Genomic DNA, 17,425 nt, shown 5'->3' on the forward strand with positions numbered 1-17,425 from the left:
AGCAGGGCAACTGCTATTAGGGGGCCTGGTGGGCTCCCTATGGCCATAGCGTCCGCTCAGGAGGGCAGTCAAGGTCAAGCCAAGGCCCCAGCTGGGGGCAAAGGGGGCTCCACCAGGCCAGGCTGGGGACCTGAGTGCCAGGCTGGACAAGGAGGGCAGCCCTGTGGCCACCAGTAGCCCTGGCTAGGACGCAGGTGGGGGACGTGCCGGAAGTCCAGGATAACAAAGATGCCCTGAGTTAAGGTGCTGGTGCGTGATGGGGATCAGATTTGGTGGCAAAGACTCTGGAAAACAGTATGGAGTTCCCTTAAAAAGTTAAAAATTGAGCTACCCTATGATCCAGCCATTGCACTACTGGGTATTTACCCCAAAGATACAGACGTAGTGAAGAGAAGGGCCATATGCACCCCAATGTTCATAGCAGCAATGTCCACAATAGCTAAATCGTGGAAGGAGCCGAGATGCCCTTCAACAGATGACTGGATTAAGAAGTTGTGGTCCATATATACAATGGAATATTACTCAGCTATCAGAAAGAACGAGTTCTCAACATTTGCTACAACATGGACGGCACTGCAGGAGATAATGCTAAGTGAAATAAGTCAAGCAGAGAAAGACAACTATCATATGATTTCTCTCATCTATGGAACATATGAACTAGGATGATCAGTAGGGGAAGAAAGGGATAAAGAAAGGGGGGGGTAATCAGAAGGGGGAATGAAACATGAGAGACTATGGACTATGAGAAACAAACTGAGGACTTCAGAGGGGAGGGGGTGGGGGAATGGGATAGACTGGTGATGGGTAGTAAGGAGGGCACGTATTGCATGGTGCACTGGGTGTTATACACAACTAATGAATCATCGAGCCTTACATCGGAAACCGGGGATGTACTGTATGGTGACTAACATAATATAATAAAAAATCATTAAAAAAAAAAAAAAAAAGATTTGGTGGCAAAGGATCGATGCTCCACTCCGCTGTGCCCCGAGGGCTCACCGGGCCTCTGGGGATGGACAGACACGTGGGCCTGGCTCCCATCTCCAGAGCTGCCTCGGGACGCCTCCACGCCTGACTTTTCTTTTTCTTTTTTTTTTTTTTAAAGATTTTTTTATTTTTTATTTATGTGACAGAGATACAGCCAGCGAGAGAGGGAACACAGCAGGGGAGTGGGAGAAGAAGAAGCAGGCTCCCAGCGGAGGAGCCCGATGTGGGACTCGATCCCGGAACACCGGGATCACGCCCTGAGCCGAAGGCAGACGCTTAACGACTGCGCTACCCAGGCGCCCCCACGCCTGACTTTTCTGAAGTAGGTCCAACGGGAGTCCTGGCCCAGAGCGTGCTGTGGGGTGGGGGTCAGTGGGAGAGGCTTGACCAGAGACCCTCGAAGAGAGCAGGCATCCAGGAACCCTCGGCTCCAATAATCACCAGCTGTAAGACACTGGGCAGCTCTAGCCCCCAACGTTCTGTGGTGTGAAATGGGATACTCGTTCTTATCTCAAGAAATGTGGTGAAGATCCGATAATAAAGTCCGTAGATAACGCTACGATTTGACAGATGGCACTATCGTCACCCTGCGGGTCTCTCTGCAAATGCCGAGATTTTAGGAAGAGCTCTGCTAAGGTTTGCAAGCGTAAAGGATCTGAGAGCGTCGCGGCACGTGTCTTTCATGTGTTTCTCTGGGTGGATTTTTTCCCACAGAATCATCAGCTGAGCATTCGTCCAACACGTCAAACACAGATAAACCAGGAAGTTAAGCCAGGGCGCCGATGCGGTGAGGGCAGGTGCTTAGCCTTCGTGCTACGCTGGCAAAACTCAGGGTGAGAACAAACTGCTTTCGGGAAGACTGGACCCCGGAGCCGGCTGCCGCCAGCACGGGGAAGTGGTGAGGCGGCCTCCTGACCCGTCTGGGGGTTGGGAAGACGGATGCAGAGATCAGGGCAGCACTTGGTCTGTTGGAGGAGAGGTTATTTTACATCGATGCACTTTTGACTAAAGAAAGGTTTCACAGTAAGGGAAAGAGCAGAATTACGGGTCGACTCGGCACTTCCATTTATGATTCTTTAAAAAGCATTTCATTAGAACCGGTTCCAAATGGTTGTAGGAAAACCCCCACAGTACCCACGAATCCAGAGTCCTCTTTCTGTTTGGGGCAGGGTGCCATGGCGTTGGGGAGGGTCGCCCCGTTTGACTTAGATCCCTGCAGTGGCACGAGACGGTCACTCGGTCACTCAGCTGGGGAGCAGTGCAGGGGGGCCACGCCCTGCTGCTTCCAAGCTCTGTGCTTCTCTGTGCCTGGCACGGGCTGAATGGCTGTCTCTGAGAAGGAAGGACTGACACCAGGCTTAGCAAGCCTCCTAGCACCCCTGGGGGCAAGCATGCAGAGCAGGGGCCCTAGACCCGGGCCTGAGGCCTGCCTCCCCACCGCCTTGGAGCGTGGCCTGGAGCAGGGCCCTGGCACTGTGGGGAGGTCTGGGGGTGCGGGCACCTGCTGACTTGTCTCTGCATCCCTGACACACACAGTGGACGCTCAGTGAACACCATTGTAGGTGCATTGGGGAATCTGTCTCTAGATCCCCTTTCAGAGACTCATTAAATACGGGCCAACACTGTGCACGAAAAACAGAAGGGCAGCTGTCCTCAGGTCGGGTTTAGGGCCTGCCCTAATCCAGGATGACCTCGTCCGACCGTGGCTTCACATCTGCAAAGATGCTATTTCCGAGTAAGGTCACGTTCCAAGGCTCAGGGGATGTGGATTCCGAGGGACCCTTTTCCCTCCGGCCGAGGGTCTGATGGGCGCTCCTGCTTCTTCCCTGTATTATCTCACAGTTGTCCCCTGATACAGTCCCATGTGAGGTCTGCTTCTCAGGGGCACAGGGCTGACGCACAGAGCTGTGGGGTGAGAGGCTGGGGCTTGTCCAGGGGTGGGGCGGGTGAGTGGCATCCAGAGTGGCTCCCACAGGCCCAAGACTGGCTGCCAGCTCGACAGGCGTTGGGGGGGGGGCTCTGTGGGGGCAGGTTTGGAGGAAGGAGAGACACCGGGTGGTACTGAGAATGCTCAAGGACAAGTCCTGGGGCCCAGAGGTCATTGCAGGAGGCTGGCCTGGCCCCTGACCTCCTCAGTCCACAATCTGGTTGCTAGGGTGAGGGACACAGAGGGGCCCTGAGGGTGTGCCACGCCCCCACATGCAGGGGCTGCCTCGGAGGGCAGACCTGGTTCCGTTGTCCAGGGAACCCAGGTCATGGTGCTGACCTAGGCTGGGCATTGAGGCCCAGGTCAGAACCAAGAATGGCCAGTCCAGGAGGGGATGCGGCTAGAGAGGAGTAGAGGAGGGGTGGGGGTCAGTGTGGGATGCTGCAGGTGAAGGCTGCGGGCAAGTTCTGGGTGGGGGGACGAGGTGCAAGATGCCCCTAGGTTCCTGTGCCCCCTCTCCTGGGTTTCCAGTCCCTGATTGAAAGGGGAGCAGGTGGACACCATCCTGCCTGCAGCCCCCTGTCTGGCGGGGGAGGAGCTGTCTCCTTCTCCAGGGTCTGATCCCCAGTAGGAGCGGGAACGAGCTCTTAAACCCACTCGCAGGTCAAGGGCTGTGTTTCAGGTAATGAAAATGCCTGGGACCCAAAGCCTGTGTTGCTTTTAACAAAATGCACCTTGGCTGACTCTCCCGGCCAGGCCCTTCCAGACCATTTGATGTCAGCGTCCCCAGTCCTCCCATGCAGGGTGGGGTGTCTCTCCCATGGAGCCCCTGCTCAGTGCCTGCGGCCTCCACCCTCTTAGCAGAAATGTTCCTAGATGCGTGGGGGGAAGTGGAAGGGGCACCTTCCTTCTGTAAAGCCCCGAGCTGAGCTGAGCGTAGGCCTTGGAAGGGCTCCAGTGCTTGATAAGGACTAAGGACGTCTCTGGGTCAGGGGTGAACGGAGGAGGGGGTGACCCGGGTCCCAGGGATAGCTGTCCACCAGCTAGCTCTCGGTCTCCCTCCTCCCAGGTGTGCACGTGCAGAGGCAAACACACAGGTGTAAGTGCACACCTGGAAAGGAGGGTTGGGCTAGGCAGCAGGGGGGCCTCCAGGCCTCTGCCCCTCCCTGACCCTGGGGTCAGCCTGGCTTTGGCTTTGGAGGTGAAGAGGGACAGAGATGGGACAAGAGAGCCCCACTGCCACTCTGACCTGAGCTGGCCCAAGGGACCCAGCTCCTGGCCGGGGCCCAGGCAAGCCCAGCACTTCTGAGCCTTCTCTGTGGGTGGGAGCAGGACCACCCTCCTGGGCTGGTGAGAGAGAGTGTGACCTGCATGGACTGGCCTCCACAGGCTCCCTCAAGAGCCCTGAGAGAATGAATCCCCTCTCTTTTGGGAAGGTGGTATTTCCAGTCTGGCCTTGGAGGCCCTGCTCTGGGTTCCTGAGGCCCTGTTCTGTCCTCTCTGAGCTTCGTTCAGGACCCAGCTGAAAACACTGCCCTGGGTCGTGGGGAGACAGGGAAGCCACCAGGCCACCCCAGTGTCTATGCCAACATGCACTGTGTGTGCGGAGACAGGTCCCAGTGGATTTACAGAGCACTGTGAGGTGATGGCCTTGAACTCTCACGGTCCTGGAGCTATAGATTTGATCGACTTTGGCCAAATGGTCTGAAAATCCCTACTAATACAGTATTCCAGTGAGGGAGCTATTGTTAACTGCCAAGCGAATGCTAGAACCCCCTGAAGAGGAGCCGAAGGGCCCACGGGGTGAGCCTGTCCAGCCGGGGAAGGCTCCAACCACGCACAGAGAAGCAGGTCGGCCTCGGGCAGGGGCAAGGGCTTTGGGGGCAGACTGACCCAGGTGCGTATCCTCACACTGCCCACCGTTCGCTCCTGGGTCAACAGCTGACAAGATGAGCCTCGGTCCTGATCTACCAGATGGGGTGGCACATTGTCGTCGCGTTGCAGGGACAATCGATAAGAGAAGGCCTGTGTATGCATCAGGCACTGAGCAGCGACTGGGCGAGCAGTCCGCAGACTTTGCCATCATTACCACGGCCTGCCCCTCACCTCCGTCGAACCCGGACAGGCTGGGTAGCACTGCAGACGGTCCCAAGGAGGGGTGAGTCCAGGGCAGGGTGGAGCAGGAGCGTCTGACTTTTCCTGAGGGTCCACCTATCACTCATGCCAGCCTCGTGGGGTCTGCCTGGCTCTCCCCCCTTGCAGCTGGTGAAGGGTTGAGGGTGGGCTTGTAGGGGTCATTCTGCCTCTAATGCCCATGCTCTTTGCACCGGACGGGATGTAGGGCAGCACCCTGTCTTCTGAAAAGTGCCGTGTGAGAGGGGCTGAACCGAGGCTCCGGAGCCAGGAGCCAGTGAGGGGGAGGCTGGCCAGTAGGTCGGAAGCCCAGGGACAGGCACAGAGGACATGAGCCTCATGGTCAGAGGGACGTGACGAGGGACTGAGGGGTGTGTTGGGGTGCAGAGGGTCGCCCTAACTTGGGAATCAGGGAGGCAGGTTCAGGGGGCTTCCTGGAGGAGGTGGTATCTGAACGAATGAAAGGTAGGTCAGAGTTATCAGGGAGGGAAGGGGAAAGAGCGTTCTAGGGCAACAGGAACAGCAGGTGCAGAGGAAAATTACCTTGAGTCACCTTGGGCCTCTCTCAAGTGCAGGTTAGCGCCTGACTTCCTCTTTTCTCCCCATTTACTGTTAGCTGTCTATTTTTACTTGTCTTAATTCCTGGTCTGGATGGGTTAAGATAGTTCTCGCATCTGTCCTCTCCTCCCGCCTGAGCACCCGGCAGCAGCCGACCACAGTGGCAGCCAACGACCCGTTGGGCAGGGCTGGCTTCCCTGTTTCCTGTGGAAGTCACCTTTTGTCCCCATTCTCTCAGCCTGCCCGCTGTCTCGGGGCGTCTGGGACAGGTGCACGGTGTCTGAAGTGGGGAAGTACCCTCCATGCAACTGCATCGTTTCAAACACAATGGTGCTCCAGAAATAGACGAGACCGTTGGCTTTCTCTTTCTTCATATATACAAAGTATTTTTTATTTACAAAGAATATGTCTAATTGTCACTTTTCCAATGAAAACATACAAATGGCTAACAGACACATGAAAAAATGTTCAAAATCATTAGCCATCAAAGAAATTCAAATCAAAACCACACTGAGATACCACCTTACGCCAGTTAGAATGGCAAAAATTGACAAGGCAAGAGACAACAATTGTTGGAGAGGATGTGGAGAAAGGGGATCCCTCCTACATTATTGGTGGGAATGCAAGTTGGTACAGCCACTCTGGAAAACAGTGTGGAGGTCCCTTAAAAAGTTAAAAATTGAGCTACCCTATGATCCAGCCATTGCACTACTGGGTGTTTACCCCAAAGATACAGACGTAGTGAAGAGAAGGGCCATATGCACCCCAATGTTCATAGCAGCATTGTCCACAATAGCTAAATCATGGAAGGAGCCGAGATGCCCTTCAACAGAGGACTGGATTAAGAAGTTGTGGTCCATAAATACAATGGAATATTACTCAGCTATCAGAAAGAACGAATTCTCAACATTTGCTGCAACATGGATGGCACTGGAGGAGATAATGCTAAGTGAAATAAGTCAAGCAGCGAAAGACAGCTATCATATGATTTCTCTCATCTATGGAACATAAGAACTAGGATGATCAGTAGGGGAAGAAAGGGATAAAGAAAGGGGGGGTAATCAGAAGGGGGAATGAAACATGAGAGACTATGGACTATGAGAAACAAACTGAGGGCCTCAGAGGGGAGGGGGGTGGGGGAATGGGATAGACCGGTGATGGGTAGTAAGGAGGGCACGTATTGCATGGTGCACTGGGTGTTATATGCAACTAATGAATCATCGAGCCTTACATCGGAAACCGGGGATGTACTGTATGGTGACTAACATAATATAATAAAAAATCATTAAAAAAAAAAAAGAATATGTCTAATTGTAACACGGGCACCGCTGGCCCACCCGCTGAACCCTCAGATGGCCACTGCGCCCGGCCCGCACTCAGCGTCAGCACCCCACTCTGCCTCATACTCTTACCAAGGTGTGTCCTGTCCACGCTTGGACTTTGTTAAATGGTGCCATAGCGGGTGTTCTCCTGTGACTTTATCCTTTTACTCAGTATTAGGCCGGGGAAAATCCCTGCTGAATGGCAGGCACCCTGCAGCCCAGCTGGACCCTAACCAGTGGACAGGGGGACTTTGATCTTCTTTTCATCAAATACTCCTTGAACCCCTATTACTCTGTGCCCGACGCAGAGCCGGGACCCGGGAAGTAACGTGCCCAGAGCACAGAGAGCCTGCCTGGGGGCCCCTAGCCTGCTGGAGCCGGGCTGGGTCCATGTCGGGACAGGTCCGATTTCAACCCCACCACGCCCCAGAACAGCCAGGCACAACGGCGGCCCGCACACAGTAGACACTCAATAAATGTTTGTTGTGCAGACCGAATGTTGTTCTTAGGGGAGGGAAGTACTCTCACTTCATTTCACCACTGACGACATAGAGCATTGACCCTGTGCTCGTGAGGCCTGGCTGGACCCAGGCATGGCCTCGATCCCTGCAGGACCACAGGGCCCGGCCCGACACATGGCCCTCCACCGCTCGCGGGGGTGCCTGGCGGAGGGCTTGTTGGACCTGAGGCCAGGGTGAAGGGCCGCCCTTTGGACCCGTGCAAACCCTGTGAGATGCTGAGCTCAGAGATTACGCAGTCTCCGAGTGAACCGGCGGTAAGCATTTACCAACACATGGCTTCCTCTCATTTACGAATATTTGAAAGAGAAAACTACTTTCGACAGCGGGGCTCTAGCTGCTTAGGGTGGGCTGTCTGGGCAGGTCGGAGGCATTTGGCAAGGAGGCCCCCCTGAGGCGTGGTGGCCCCGTGGCTTTGCTGCGACCCCATCTCTCCGGGGGGCGCTCGGGCTTCATCGGCTGTGCAGCCGTTCCGCGTCCCCTCTGCTGGAGCTGCGCCCTGGCTCTCTCGCAATCCCTGTCCTTCTGCACCGTGGGAGCGGACGAAAGAGGCCCAGCCCGAGGCACAGGAGTACACGAGTTGCTCACCACGCGTGCACACACATGCACACACACACCCAGCCCCCAGGATGCCCCATTTAGATGCTCACAAGTCCGTCAAGGTCATCGGTCCCTCTGAGGCTCCTCTGCCCCGCTCACCCGCCTGGTCCCGACAAGAGAGATCTTCCTGTGCGATCACTGTGCTGGGCTCCAAGGGAGCGGGCATCTCAGCCACAGTCCCTGCCCTGGGAGCGGACGGACCAGCACGAGGGCAGAACATCAGGCCTCTAGAGGACGGTGTTGTCCATGCTGGGGAGGTGGCACGGGGGCCCGTCATCTGTGGGGCCACAGAGGAGAAGCCTGGACTCACACCTCCCCCCCCCAGCCCCGTCCCTGTCCTGCCATCCTGCCTCCCAAGGGTTCCTCACTCTGGGCCCTCCCCACTCTGCACCCACTGCTCACTCGGACCCCTCGCTCACCAGCCTGATGACTGTAGAGCTCAGATCCCACTTCCGGCCTCTGCCCTGCAGCCTGGGTCAGTCTCCTCAAATACCTCACTGGCCCCACGTCTTTCCTGGGCCAAGTCCTCAGCCTCTTGCCACCATCCCCAGGACAGATGCCAGCCTCCCGAGCATGGCGCCTGAGCCTTCCCAACCTGGCCCCCGCCCCCTCTCCCGCTGTCTTCATCCCTCCCCAATGTGCGCTGGAGCCCATGCACTGGACACTGTTCCGGGGCCAGGGCAGAGCCAACGGCAGGACAGACCTCCCCACCAGCTCCTCAGCTGCGGGACCCAAGGACTTGCTTGTGGGGCTCTGCACACGCCACACCGTCCCCACTGCCTTGCCTGCCGTGCTCTCCAGGCCTTTTCTCCCTGGAAAATGCCTCTTCACCTTCCTGGCTGGTCTCAGGGCTTTCTCCTCTTGCCCGAGCCCCCCGCCGGAGCCCTGCTCTGATTCCTTAGCGCCTCTGCCCCCCTCTCTTCCCTGGGTATGCACTTGCTGCCCAGGGAGCTCCGGGGGGAGGCCCGGGGAGGGCTTGTATTTTATTCTTTGCGGGCCCAGCTATTATCACAGGACCAGATGTATAGTAGGTGCTCAGTAAACATCCCAATAGAGCCAAGCACGCGAAGGCTCAGGAGGGGAAGCGGCTTCCCAGCGAGCGCCTTCGGACAGCTTGGGTCTGGGAGCGGTCACGTCTGACTTCTTCATAGCGAACATTTTCTCCTGATGTGCTGGTCCTCTCGTTCCCCGGAGAAAACTCTTTATTCAGACTCATGTTTTTCTTTGTTTATGGATATGTAAACTTTACCAAGAAAAGTCAAAGCCTGGCTTATATTTTCACGTGGAAAACCAGCTAGCCCTCAGCTCAGGACTTTTGTGAGGAATAAATAATTTAACTGTTTTAGCTGTAGTGCAGTTCCGTGTTGCTGGAGAAGGAAAGAAGTGCCCCGGATCCTTCCAGAACACTTGTTCTCCTGGGCCCAGGGGGAGGAAAATGCTCTGGATCCCTGCAGGATTAATTTATTCCAAAGAAATAGAAGAATGCTCGGTAGGCGAACATTGGATGAAGTGCCAAAGGCCAAGACAGCCTGTCCTCCGGAAGCTATGCCCTGGGAGCAGAAGGAGGTCACACAGAAAACCTCCGGGGAGGGCGGACCCAGCCTGGCCACAGGTGGAAAGAGGACACGCCCCTGGGGCATTTGGACCCTGGAGAAAGGACCAGAGGAGTAGCTGAGCCCGAAAGGCTTAGGGAAGAGAGAAGATGAGTCAGAAACAAGTTTGTGTTGGTGCCTCGTAGGCCAAGACACTCCCTCAGCTGTCCTCACCGTGTGTGCTCTAGGCCTTGAGTTCCTGCTTTGCCTCATGTGAAAATCTGGCCCCTGATTTCTTTCTGTTAGCGTTTCTGGTGTACCCCTGACCTTTGTTTTACTTTTAATCATCTGGTGGAATTTCGTGTTAGGTCCTTTCCTTGTTACCAGCATCGCACTGGATTTTGTATTTTGACCTGTTCTCCAGGTCTGTTTTTCAACTGGAAGATTTCACACATCTGCGTGAAAGTATATTCATTCTAGACTGTAAAGCAAAACACAACAGATTACACAGCAGTCTGTTTAGTATCAGCTCACAAATGTAGGACTAAGTCCCAAACTGTGTGTGCGGAGCATGTGTGTATATGGACGTACATCAAAAACTTAACTGCTTATCCTGGGTGGTGTGAGCGTTTTCTTTTTGCTTAAATGTATTTTCTCATGAACACGTGTCACACACACACAAAGGATTAAAGTTTCATAGGTTAAGAGTCAAATAATTTGCAACCAGGTTTAAGGGCAATGGGGCACCTCAACTCTTGATGGAAGAAACTCACATTACCTCTGGAGCTCTCGGCCAGAGGAGTAAAAAGGGCAATGATTTGAGGACAATAAACACCAGCTGGAACATGGTGACGAGCACCCGAACGCTGCAGTGGGCATTTCGGGTCTGTCGTGTGTGGACGCTTACGGTTATACATGTCAACATGACCCAGTGTCCACTTACCATTAAGTCAGAGGACGGGCCCTGTAGATGATTCCTATAAACCATGAGAGCAGAAGGATATGCCGATCGCACCTGACCATCGACCGTGGTGTATGTGACGCTGGACCCTCAGAACAGCCCTGCAAAGTAGGTAGTACTATTCCATCTTACAGACAAGAAACCGAGGCCCAGAGAGAGAAAGTCACTTGCCCAAGGTCAAAGACAGCACATATTGGAATCAGGATTTGCAGCAGGGGTATGAGAATGAGGAGGCCGGAACCCTGAGTTCAGGGTTGTAGCTTGGAGGGAAATAGCCCCTCCCACTGGGGGAGGAGGTAGGAGAACACAAGTGCAGCCCTCGGCCGAGGTGTGTTCTGGGCAGCCCTGCAGGGAGGTGGAAAGCACCATGCATTTGGTGGGGGGGCCCTGACCAAGTCTGGGTAGTGCAGGACAGGCTCAGGGAGGGGTGGGGCTGGCAACATGGGGGCCCAGACTTCGAAAGGCCCATATGCCTCCCGGGTCGGACTTGTAAATATTCAAATGTCCCCGCTCTCTGCACGAGGCTCTTCCACAGTCACCGGTAGGTTCAATTTTTCCAACAGCCGGTGAGGTGGGGGTCATCCCTGTTTTACAGATAAGGGAACAGGCAAATATTTGTCCCCTTCGGTGGATTGCCTTTTCATGCTCTTAATAGAATCCTTTGATGCACAAAAAGGTTTTAATTTTGATGAAGTCAGTTTCTCTCTCTTTCATTGGCTGTGTTTTTTCTGTCATATGCAAGAAATCATTGCCAAATCCAACGTCATGAAGCTTCCCTCTATTCCCTATATTTAAAAGAATTTTAACACCTAAACCACTGCTAAAACGCACAAGGCGTGCTGCTATATAGCACAGTTTGAGACCGGGTCCTCCTAAACTCCGTTAGAGGGATGCCTGGGTGGTGCCGTCGGTCGGCGTCAGACTCTTGGTTTTGGCTCAGGTGGGGGTCTTGGGGTTGTGGGATCCAGCCCTACCGGAAATCTGCTGGAGATGCTCTCCTTCTTTTTGCCCCTCCCCCACACTGCACGCGCTAAGTAATAAACCTTTAAAAAAAAATAAACTCCATTAAAAAAAATTTATTGAGATGAAACTCCATAGCGTAAAAGTAACCTTTTTGAAGTCGACAGTTCGGTGTTGTTCAGCATTACTCACAACGGTGTGCCCATCCCCCTATTTTTGCCTCTGTCCTTTACGGTTTACAAACAATTTTCATATCTATTTTCTCCTTTGCTCTTCACAGTAATCCTGAGAGTGAGACAGAGCAGCAAGGCTGCTCCTAGGGATGGGGGTGCCCGCAGCAAGAGCCCCTGTAACAGCGAGCTCTGCAGCCAGTCCGACCTGTCCCTTCCCTGGCTCCAGCGTGGGGCGGTGTTACGCCCTTGCAGGTGGCCCCGTTAGCCAGGCTCTGCGTGCTCCCGCTTCTCCCTTGCCTGCATCGTCTGCCTCTAGATGGCCGTTATGTGGCTTTTCCACCTGTGCCTTTGGTGGCTGGTTATCTGCACTTCTGTGTCCAATCCCATCAGCACTCAAGCACAGGGCAGGCGTCTGCAGCACGAGCACTGGGGACTCACCGAAAAGCACAGGGTAAAGAAGGAGCCCTGTGGAGGACCTGTGGCCTTCTCGGGTGTTAAGGGTGAAGCCCAGAGAAGCAGAACCTCGCAGGCCCCGTGCACGGCGGGAGCCAGGCCCGGACCCGTTGCTACCCGGAGCTCCCTTCCTCAAACCCACCCTTGCAGCTCTTGGAGGAAAAGGGACACTGCTCTCGCCCGAGCCTCACTTAGGTCTTCTTGACAGCCGCCAAGTGTTTACCTCCCCGAGTCCTGACCACACCCAGCAGCATTTGAACAAACAGGAAGGCGCCGAGGCTTAGGGCCAGTGAAGAGCTTGGCTGTCCCACAGCTCGCACAAGAGCCAGGCTCCAGCCCAGGTCCCTAGAGCCCAGGGCTTTGCTGCCTTCCTGGAGTGGCTCATGCCTCCAAGCTGCATCAGTGAGCCTTTCCTGGGCACTGGGGGTTCATGGGTATCTCCACTCTGCCCTGTGCTGAGGCCACCAACAACGAAAACACCACGGAGAGAGCCAGACAAGTATGAGCAAAATCTGTCCTGCTTTGGAAGTCAGTGACTGTAACTACTTGGCTCATTGGTAACTACCAATGAGATCGCGGATGCCAGACCTAAGTGAGAACCAGCAGTGACCCACAGCCAATAAATAGGTGACTTAGTGAGTGAAACTCGGAACCCATGAGTCAGGCTGCGGGCAGTGAGGGCCTCACCAGGCTGGGAAGGTTGGAGGAATACTGCACTCCCAGGTCCAGGCCCACCCATCCCCCTTGTGATTCTGACATTGCTTTGTTCCTTTTCATCTTAGGCTGATGACAGATGTTTGACATTATCATTAAACATTTGTGGTTTTTAAAAAATGAATCATGGATTATTAGAACTAGAAAAGTTCCTTTCATATCATTTCCCGCTTTTTCTTTTTTAAAGATTTTATTTATTTATGTATTTGAGAGAGCTAGAGTGAGAGAGCACAAGCAGGGGGAGCAGTAGAGGGAGAAGCAGGCTCACCTATGAGCAGAGCTCTCAATGTGGGGCTCAATCCCAGGACCCCAGGATCATGACCTGAGCCCAAGGCACACACTTAACCCACTGAGCCACCGAAGTGCCCTACCCACTCGGTTTTATAGATGCTTATGCTGGCCTGCAGAGAGGGATAGGGATGTGCCAAGGTTGGCGGGCAGGCAGAGCTGGGACTGGGATCAGCCACGAAAGCCAGGCTCCTGGGCCCAGTCTGTGGCTGGGGGAGGCCCACGGTCCCCCGGGATCGGGCCAGTCTGGAGCTGGCCAGGTACGGGCCCTGTCTCCTCTCAGACCCTCCTCATCTCTGTGCTCCCAGGCTCCATCCATTCCAGCGGTGCCCACCCCGCGGGGTTTCCTGCCGAATGTTGCTCAACCTCTCACTAGACAGAGCCAGCAAGGTTAACCGGGTTAACCAGGAATGGATCTTTCTACCCCTTCCCCACCAGCCTTTTCTGCCGTCCACGCCCGACCAACTCCGCAGTCCAGGGCACAGGAGGGCTTCCAGGAGGCAGCGAGAGCCGGGGTCGCGCCAGGCCTAGGTCTCTCCTCGCCCTGTAGAGCCGGCCCGGGGCTCCCCAGAGCAGGTGACTTTCACGCCCTGGGCCCCGGGGGCTGGGCGCCCTCGCCTGCCACTTGGGGACGCCGCCCACTTCCCTCCGTTCCCCGGGAAGGGGGCTGCCGGTGGGGCGGGGCCAATGGGGCGAATGCGCGCGAACAGACACGGCGCACGCGCCAGGATCCGCGAGCCGGTAAGGAAATGACGACCTGGCGCGGGGCCCCGCGGCCGCCCCCACCGGACCCCGCGTGCCGCAGCCGGCCACGCCCCCATGGAGGCCCCGCCCCCACCGGACCCCGCGCGCCGCAGCCGGCCACGCCCCCATGGAGGCCCCGACCCCAGGAGGCCCCTCCCCCGGGGAGGTTCCGCTCCACCGACCGCTCATTGCGGGGACCCGGCGGCTGGCTGTGGGGCGCCTGGGTGCTGTGCAGGCGGCGCTGCGCGGGGCGCGGGGCTGGGGTCGGGGTCGGCGGCCCCAGGCGCCCGAGTGGGGTGCGCCCAGCGGGCCGCAGCAGCCAAGCAGCTATGGCGGAGGCCGCACCGCAGCACCTGGCGCTGTCCTCAGGGCTGCTGGAGTCGTGCGCGCTGCTGGGGCCCTCCCGGGACAGCCTCCGCGGCCCCGAGCAGGTAGGGGCCGGTGGGGAAACGGAGGCGGGGCGCGGCCGGGCGGCGGCTACGATCGGAGCGCGGGTCTGGCCCCGGCATCCCGGGCGTCTGCGGGGTGGGGGCGGTGCTCGGGGCTCCGGCCAGACCCCCCCTCCACCGCAGCCCGCCCGGTGCGGGGACCTTGGCTGTCCTGGCCGCGGAGGAGTCGCGGGGGTCTGCGGACTGGGGAGCCCTCGCCGGAGAGGAGCGCGGGCTCGGAGGACGCGCCTCCAGGTGCTCCGCCTTCGGCCGCTCCGGCTTCGGGAAGCACACCTGGGCAGGGTGAAGGCGGCTGATGGGGGGAGGCGGGGGGTGCGCCGGGGCGCCTGGGGTTACGTCGTCGCGGAAGAAAGGATTTCATTCATTATCCCGGACTTACTGTCTCCTCGGTGGTGGGTGCTGTGCCAGGCACAGCATCGTGAGGTTTGGGGTTTTAGATGTAAGGGGCACTTTCAAATGTTCTGCATTTAGTCATTTTGCGATGAAACCTAACTGTTTTTCTCGCTTGCAGAAAAGGCTGCCTACTCCCCCCCCCCCCCCCCCCCCCCGCCCGGGGCCCTTTTCTCTTTCTCTGTGTGCTAGCAGCCAGAGTGACAAACCCTTTTCCCGGAAAGCAGCAGTTTTGGACACTCATTCTCTGTGTTTCTTTACTGTGCCCCTGCTTTTTCTTGGTTGTGTAACCCAGGCTTTCTTTTGAATTGGTTTGTGGCCCTCTTTTTCTCTTGGTCCAGGATGTCCATATGACTCTATCTGTGGATTTTTCTCTGGTTAGTGGTGATGCCCAGAGTACTCCGAGATTCCGGCTCTACCGCCCAGTTACCTGGGCAAGTCCTCATCTCATTCTGGACAACAGCAGTGACAGGCACAGGAAGGCACCCGAGTATTTAGGGGTGCAGCGGAAAGGGTTGAGGTCATCAGGAGAAGCTAGATATTGCTCAAATTAACTGGATAAATGTCTCTTAATGTCTTGGTAGTCTCCTTAGCTTTTTTTTTTTTTTTTAAGATTTATTGAGTGAGGGAGAGAGAGATAGAGCAGGAGAGGGGCTGGGGCAGAGGGAGAAGGAGAAGCAGACTCCCCGCTGAGCAGGGACCCAGGACCCCGGGATCATGACCTGAGCAGAAGGCAGATGCTTAACTGACTGAGCCACCCAGGCGACCTGTCTCCCTTAACTTCATACAGAGCCAACTTCGATGGTTTCTGCATTTCCCTCCTCCTTTCTTACTCCCCAAATCCCGGTGATGTCTGCATCCCCTTTGACCTCTGTCTCCTCTGACCCTCATCGACTGAGTTATCTCCCTGCCTCTAATTTGCCAATGGCATTGCCTCCTTTTTCTTCTGATAGGAAATGACCTGGTTTCAGTTGCTTCTTGGGTGATTTCGGCATGCATGTTGGTTGCCCCAGGGTGAGACGTGTCTCGAGAGCAGGGTGAATGGCACGGTGGTGCTTTCCTGCCCCAAACAGGCCACGGCTTTCCCAGGCAAGTGGCAGTTTGCTACTCTGCATTTTAGCTATTACCCTTTTTATCCTACACGCTGATTCTGTTAGGGGTTCAGCAAGAGGTGGAGCGCAAATATTTGGAGTAGGAAAAAGGCAGCCTTTCGGGACGGATCCAACTTCCTGGGCTGAGCCTCCTTTAAGGCCGATGTTGACGTTACAGTTACCTAAACATGTGACTTCACTTGGCCACTCTGCTGTTATAGCAGTTCTATTTCTAACGTCTGAGGCTTTTTTTATAACTCTGAAAATCACCATTTCTCTGTCGTTGACGCATTCCTGCTCGGTGACAGATGAAAACAAGCCTGGAGGTATGAGAAACATTCCACTTACTGGTAGGGTAGTAAGGAGTCCTAACTTTCCATTTCATTTCTTAGATGGGTGGTGTTTTGTGAGGGTAGTGACAAAGACTTGGAGAATACGTCCACCCCATGGGAGGTTCTGGCTTGTACATCTCTCTCTACTCCGTGGTTGCCGTGGAGACGAGGCGTGGGGTGTGGAAGGATCTACGACTAACCCTCCGAGTGGGCCGAGAGCTCCGTGCCTCGAGTAGGTCACTGGCGTAATTCTTGGTGTGAAGGCAACATTGTAGCGGTTCTTGGTGGAGAGCGTCCAGGCTTTCGGCTTCTAGAGCAGCACTGTCCACCAGAACTTTCTGAGTGATGACGCCAGTGTTCTTCATCTGTGCCATCCGTGTGTCGGCCACTAGCCACACATGGCTACCAGGTGCTTGAGGCATGGCTAGTGCCACTGAGGAACTGGATTTTACACTTCATTGAATTTTAATTTCAATTTCAATAGCCACGTGGCTATTAACGGTGGTGGACAGCAAGTTCTAGAGCGCTAAACAAATCTGTTTTCTGTTTTATTTCACAGATTATGGCCCATCCTGTGTGAAGATCAGTGCCGCTCTATAATCTAACAGAAATAAATCTGTGGGGGCGCCTGGGTGGCTCAGTCATTAAGCGTGTGCCTTCGGCTCAGGGCGTGATCCCGGCGTTCTGGGATCGAGCCCCACATCAGGCTCCTCCGCTGGGAGCCTGCTTCTTCCTCTCCCACTCCCCCTGCCTGTGTTCCCTCTCTCACGGGCTGTCTCTCTCTCTTTCAAATGAATAAATGAAATCTTAAAAAAAAAGAATAAGAAACAAATCTGTGATGCTATCAGTTAGGGTGTGTGTGTCTCACTTTTTAATTAGCTCTGGTTTTTTGGACTGAAATGGTTGTTCCCGGGGAGGGGTTAGTAAATCAGTGTGGGCGAGAGAAGAGCAGGAGTGACTGTCCCCAGGCTGTGAGAACAGACCTTGTCTCGCCCGTAGGGGAGGGGCCGTTGCAATGCTCTGGGATCCAGGACTGTGCGTTCAGGAACTTACTCTGATGACCCAGTCGGACACGTGCACGTATGTATGGCAGACACTGTTCACCGCTGCCTTTGCTCAGGTTGTGCGTGTGACGAAGAAGAGAGCATGCCAGCTGTCCCTCGGTAGGGCTGTTACTGCGTCGTCCCCGTGTGGCACCATACAGCTGTGACAGGGAATCAGCCACCCCATATGCTGAAGTGGAGAAAAAAGCTAGTGGAACCAGTAAAAGGAGATGATTGTATGTAGGGGGAC

The 17,425-nt window shown here is 55.5% G+C and overlaps 1 protein-coding gene across 2 annotated transcripts; it reads left to right on the top strand.

Moving 5' to 3' along the window:
• The first annotated feature begins 13,712 nt into the window (after positions 1 to 13,712).
• On the top strand, positions 13,713 to 16,761 carry LOC125282076 (programmed cell death protein 7-like). Of its 2 annotated transcripts, none has more exons than XM_057312993.1 (2): positions 13,713 to 14,301; positions 15,663 to 15,798. In XM_057312993.1, the coding sequence occupies exons 1-2, from the start codon at positions 13,876 to 13,878 to the stop codon at positions 15,693 to 15,695; spliced, it is 459 nt and encodes a 152-aa protein (XP_057168976.1). In that variant the 5' UTR covers positions 13,713 to 13,875; the 3' UTR covers positions 15,696 to 15,798. The 2 variants fall into 2 exon arrangements, with proteins under 2 accessions (XP_057168976.1, XP_057168977.1); XM_057312994.1 differs by lacking the exon at positions 15,663 to 15,798 and adding an exon at positions 16,692 to 16,761 and having other exon boundaries at positions 13,738 to 14,301.
• The last annotated feature ends 664 nt before the right edge of the window (positions 16,762 to 17,425 follow it).

The sequence above is a fragment of the Ursus arctos genome, unplaced genomic scaffold (assembly GCF_023065955.2).
Source record: "Ursus arctos isolate Adak ecotype North America unplaced genomic scaffold, UrsArc2.0 scaffold_16, whole genome shotgun sequence".
Lineage (NCBI taxonomy): Eukaryota > Metazoa > Chordata > Mammalia > Carnivora > Ursidae > Ursus > Ursus arctos.

Coding starts and splice junctions, on each gene's coding strand:
- LOC125282076 (XM_057312993.1), top strand. CDS start 13,876: ATGACGACCTGGCGCGGGGCCCCGCGGCCGCCCCCACCGGACCCCGCG. Junction 14,302..15,662: donor GCCTCCGCGGCCCCGAGCAG/GTAGGGGCCGGT, acceptor TTCTTCTGATAG/GAAATGACCTGGTTTCAGTT.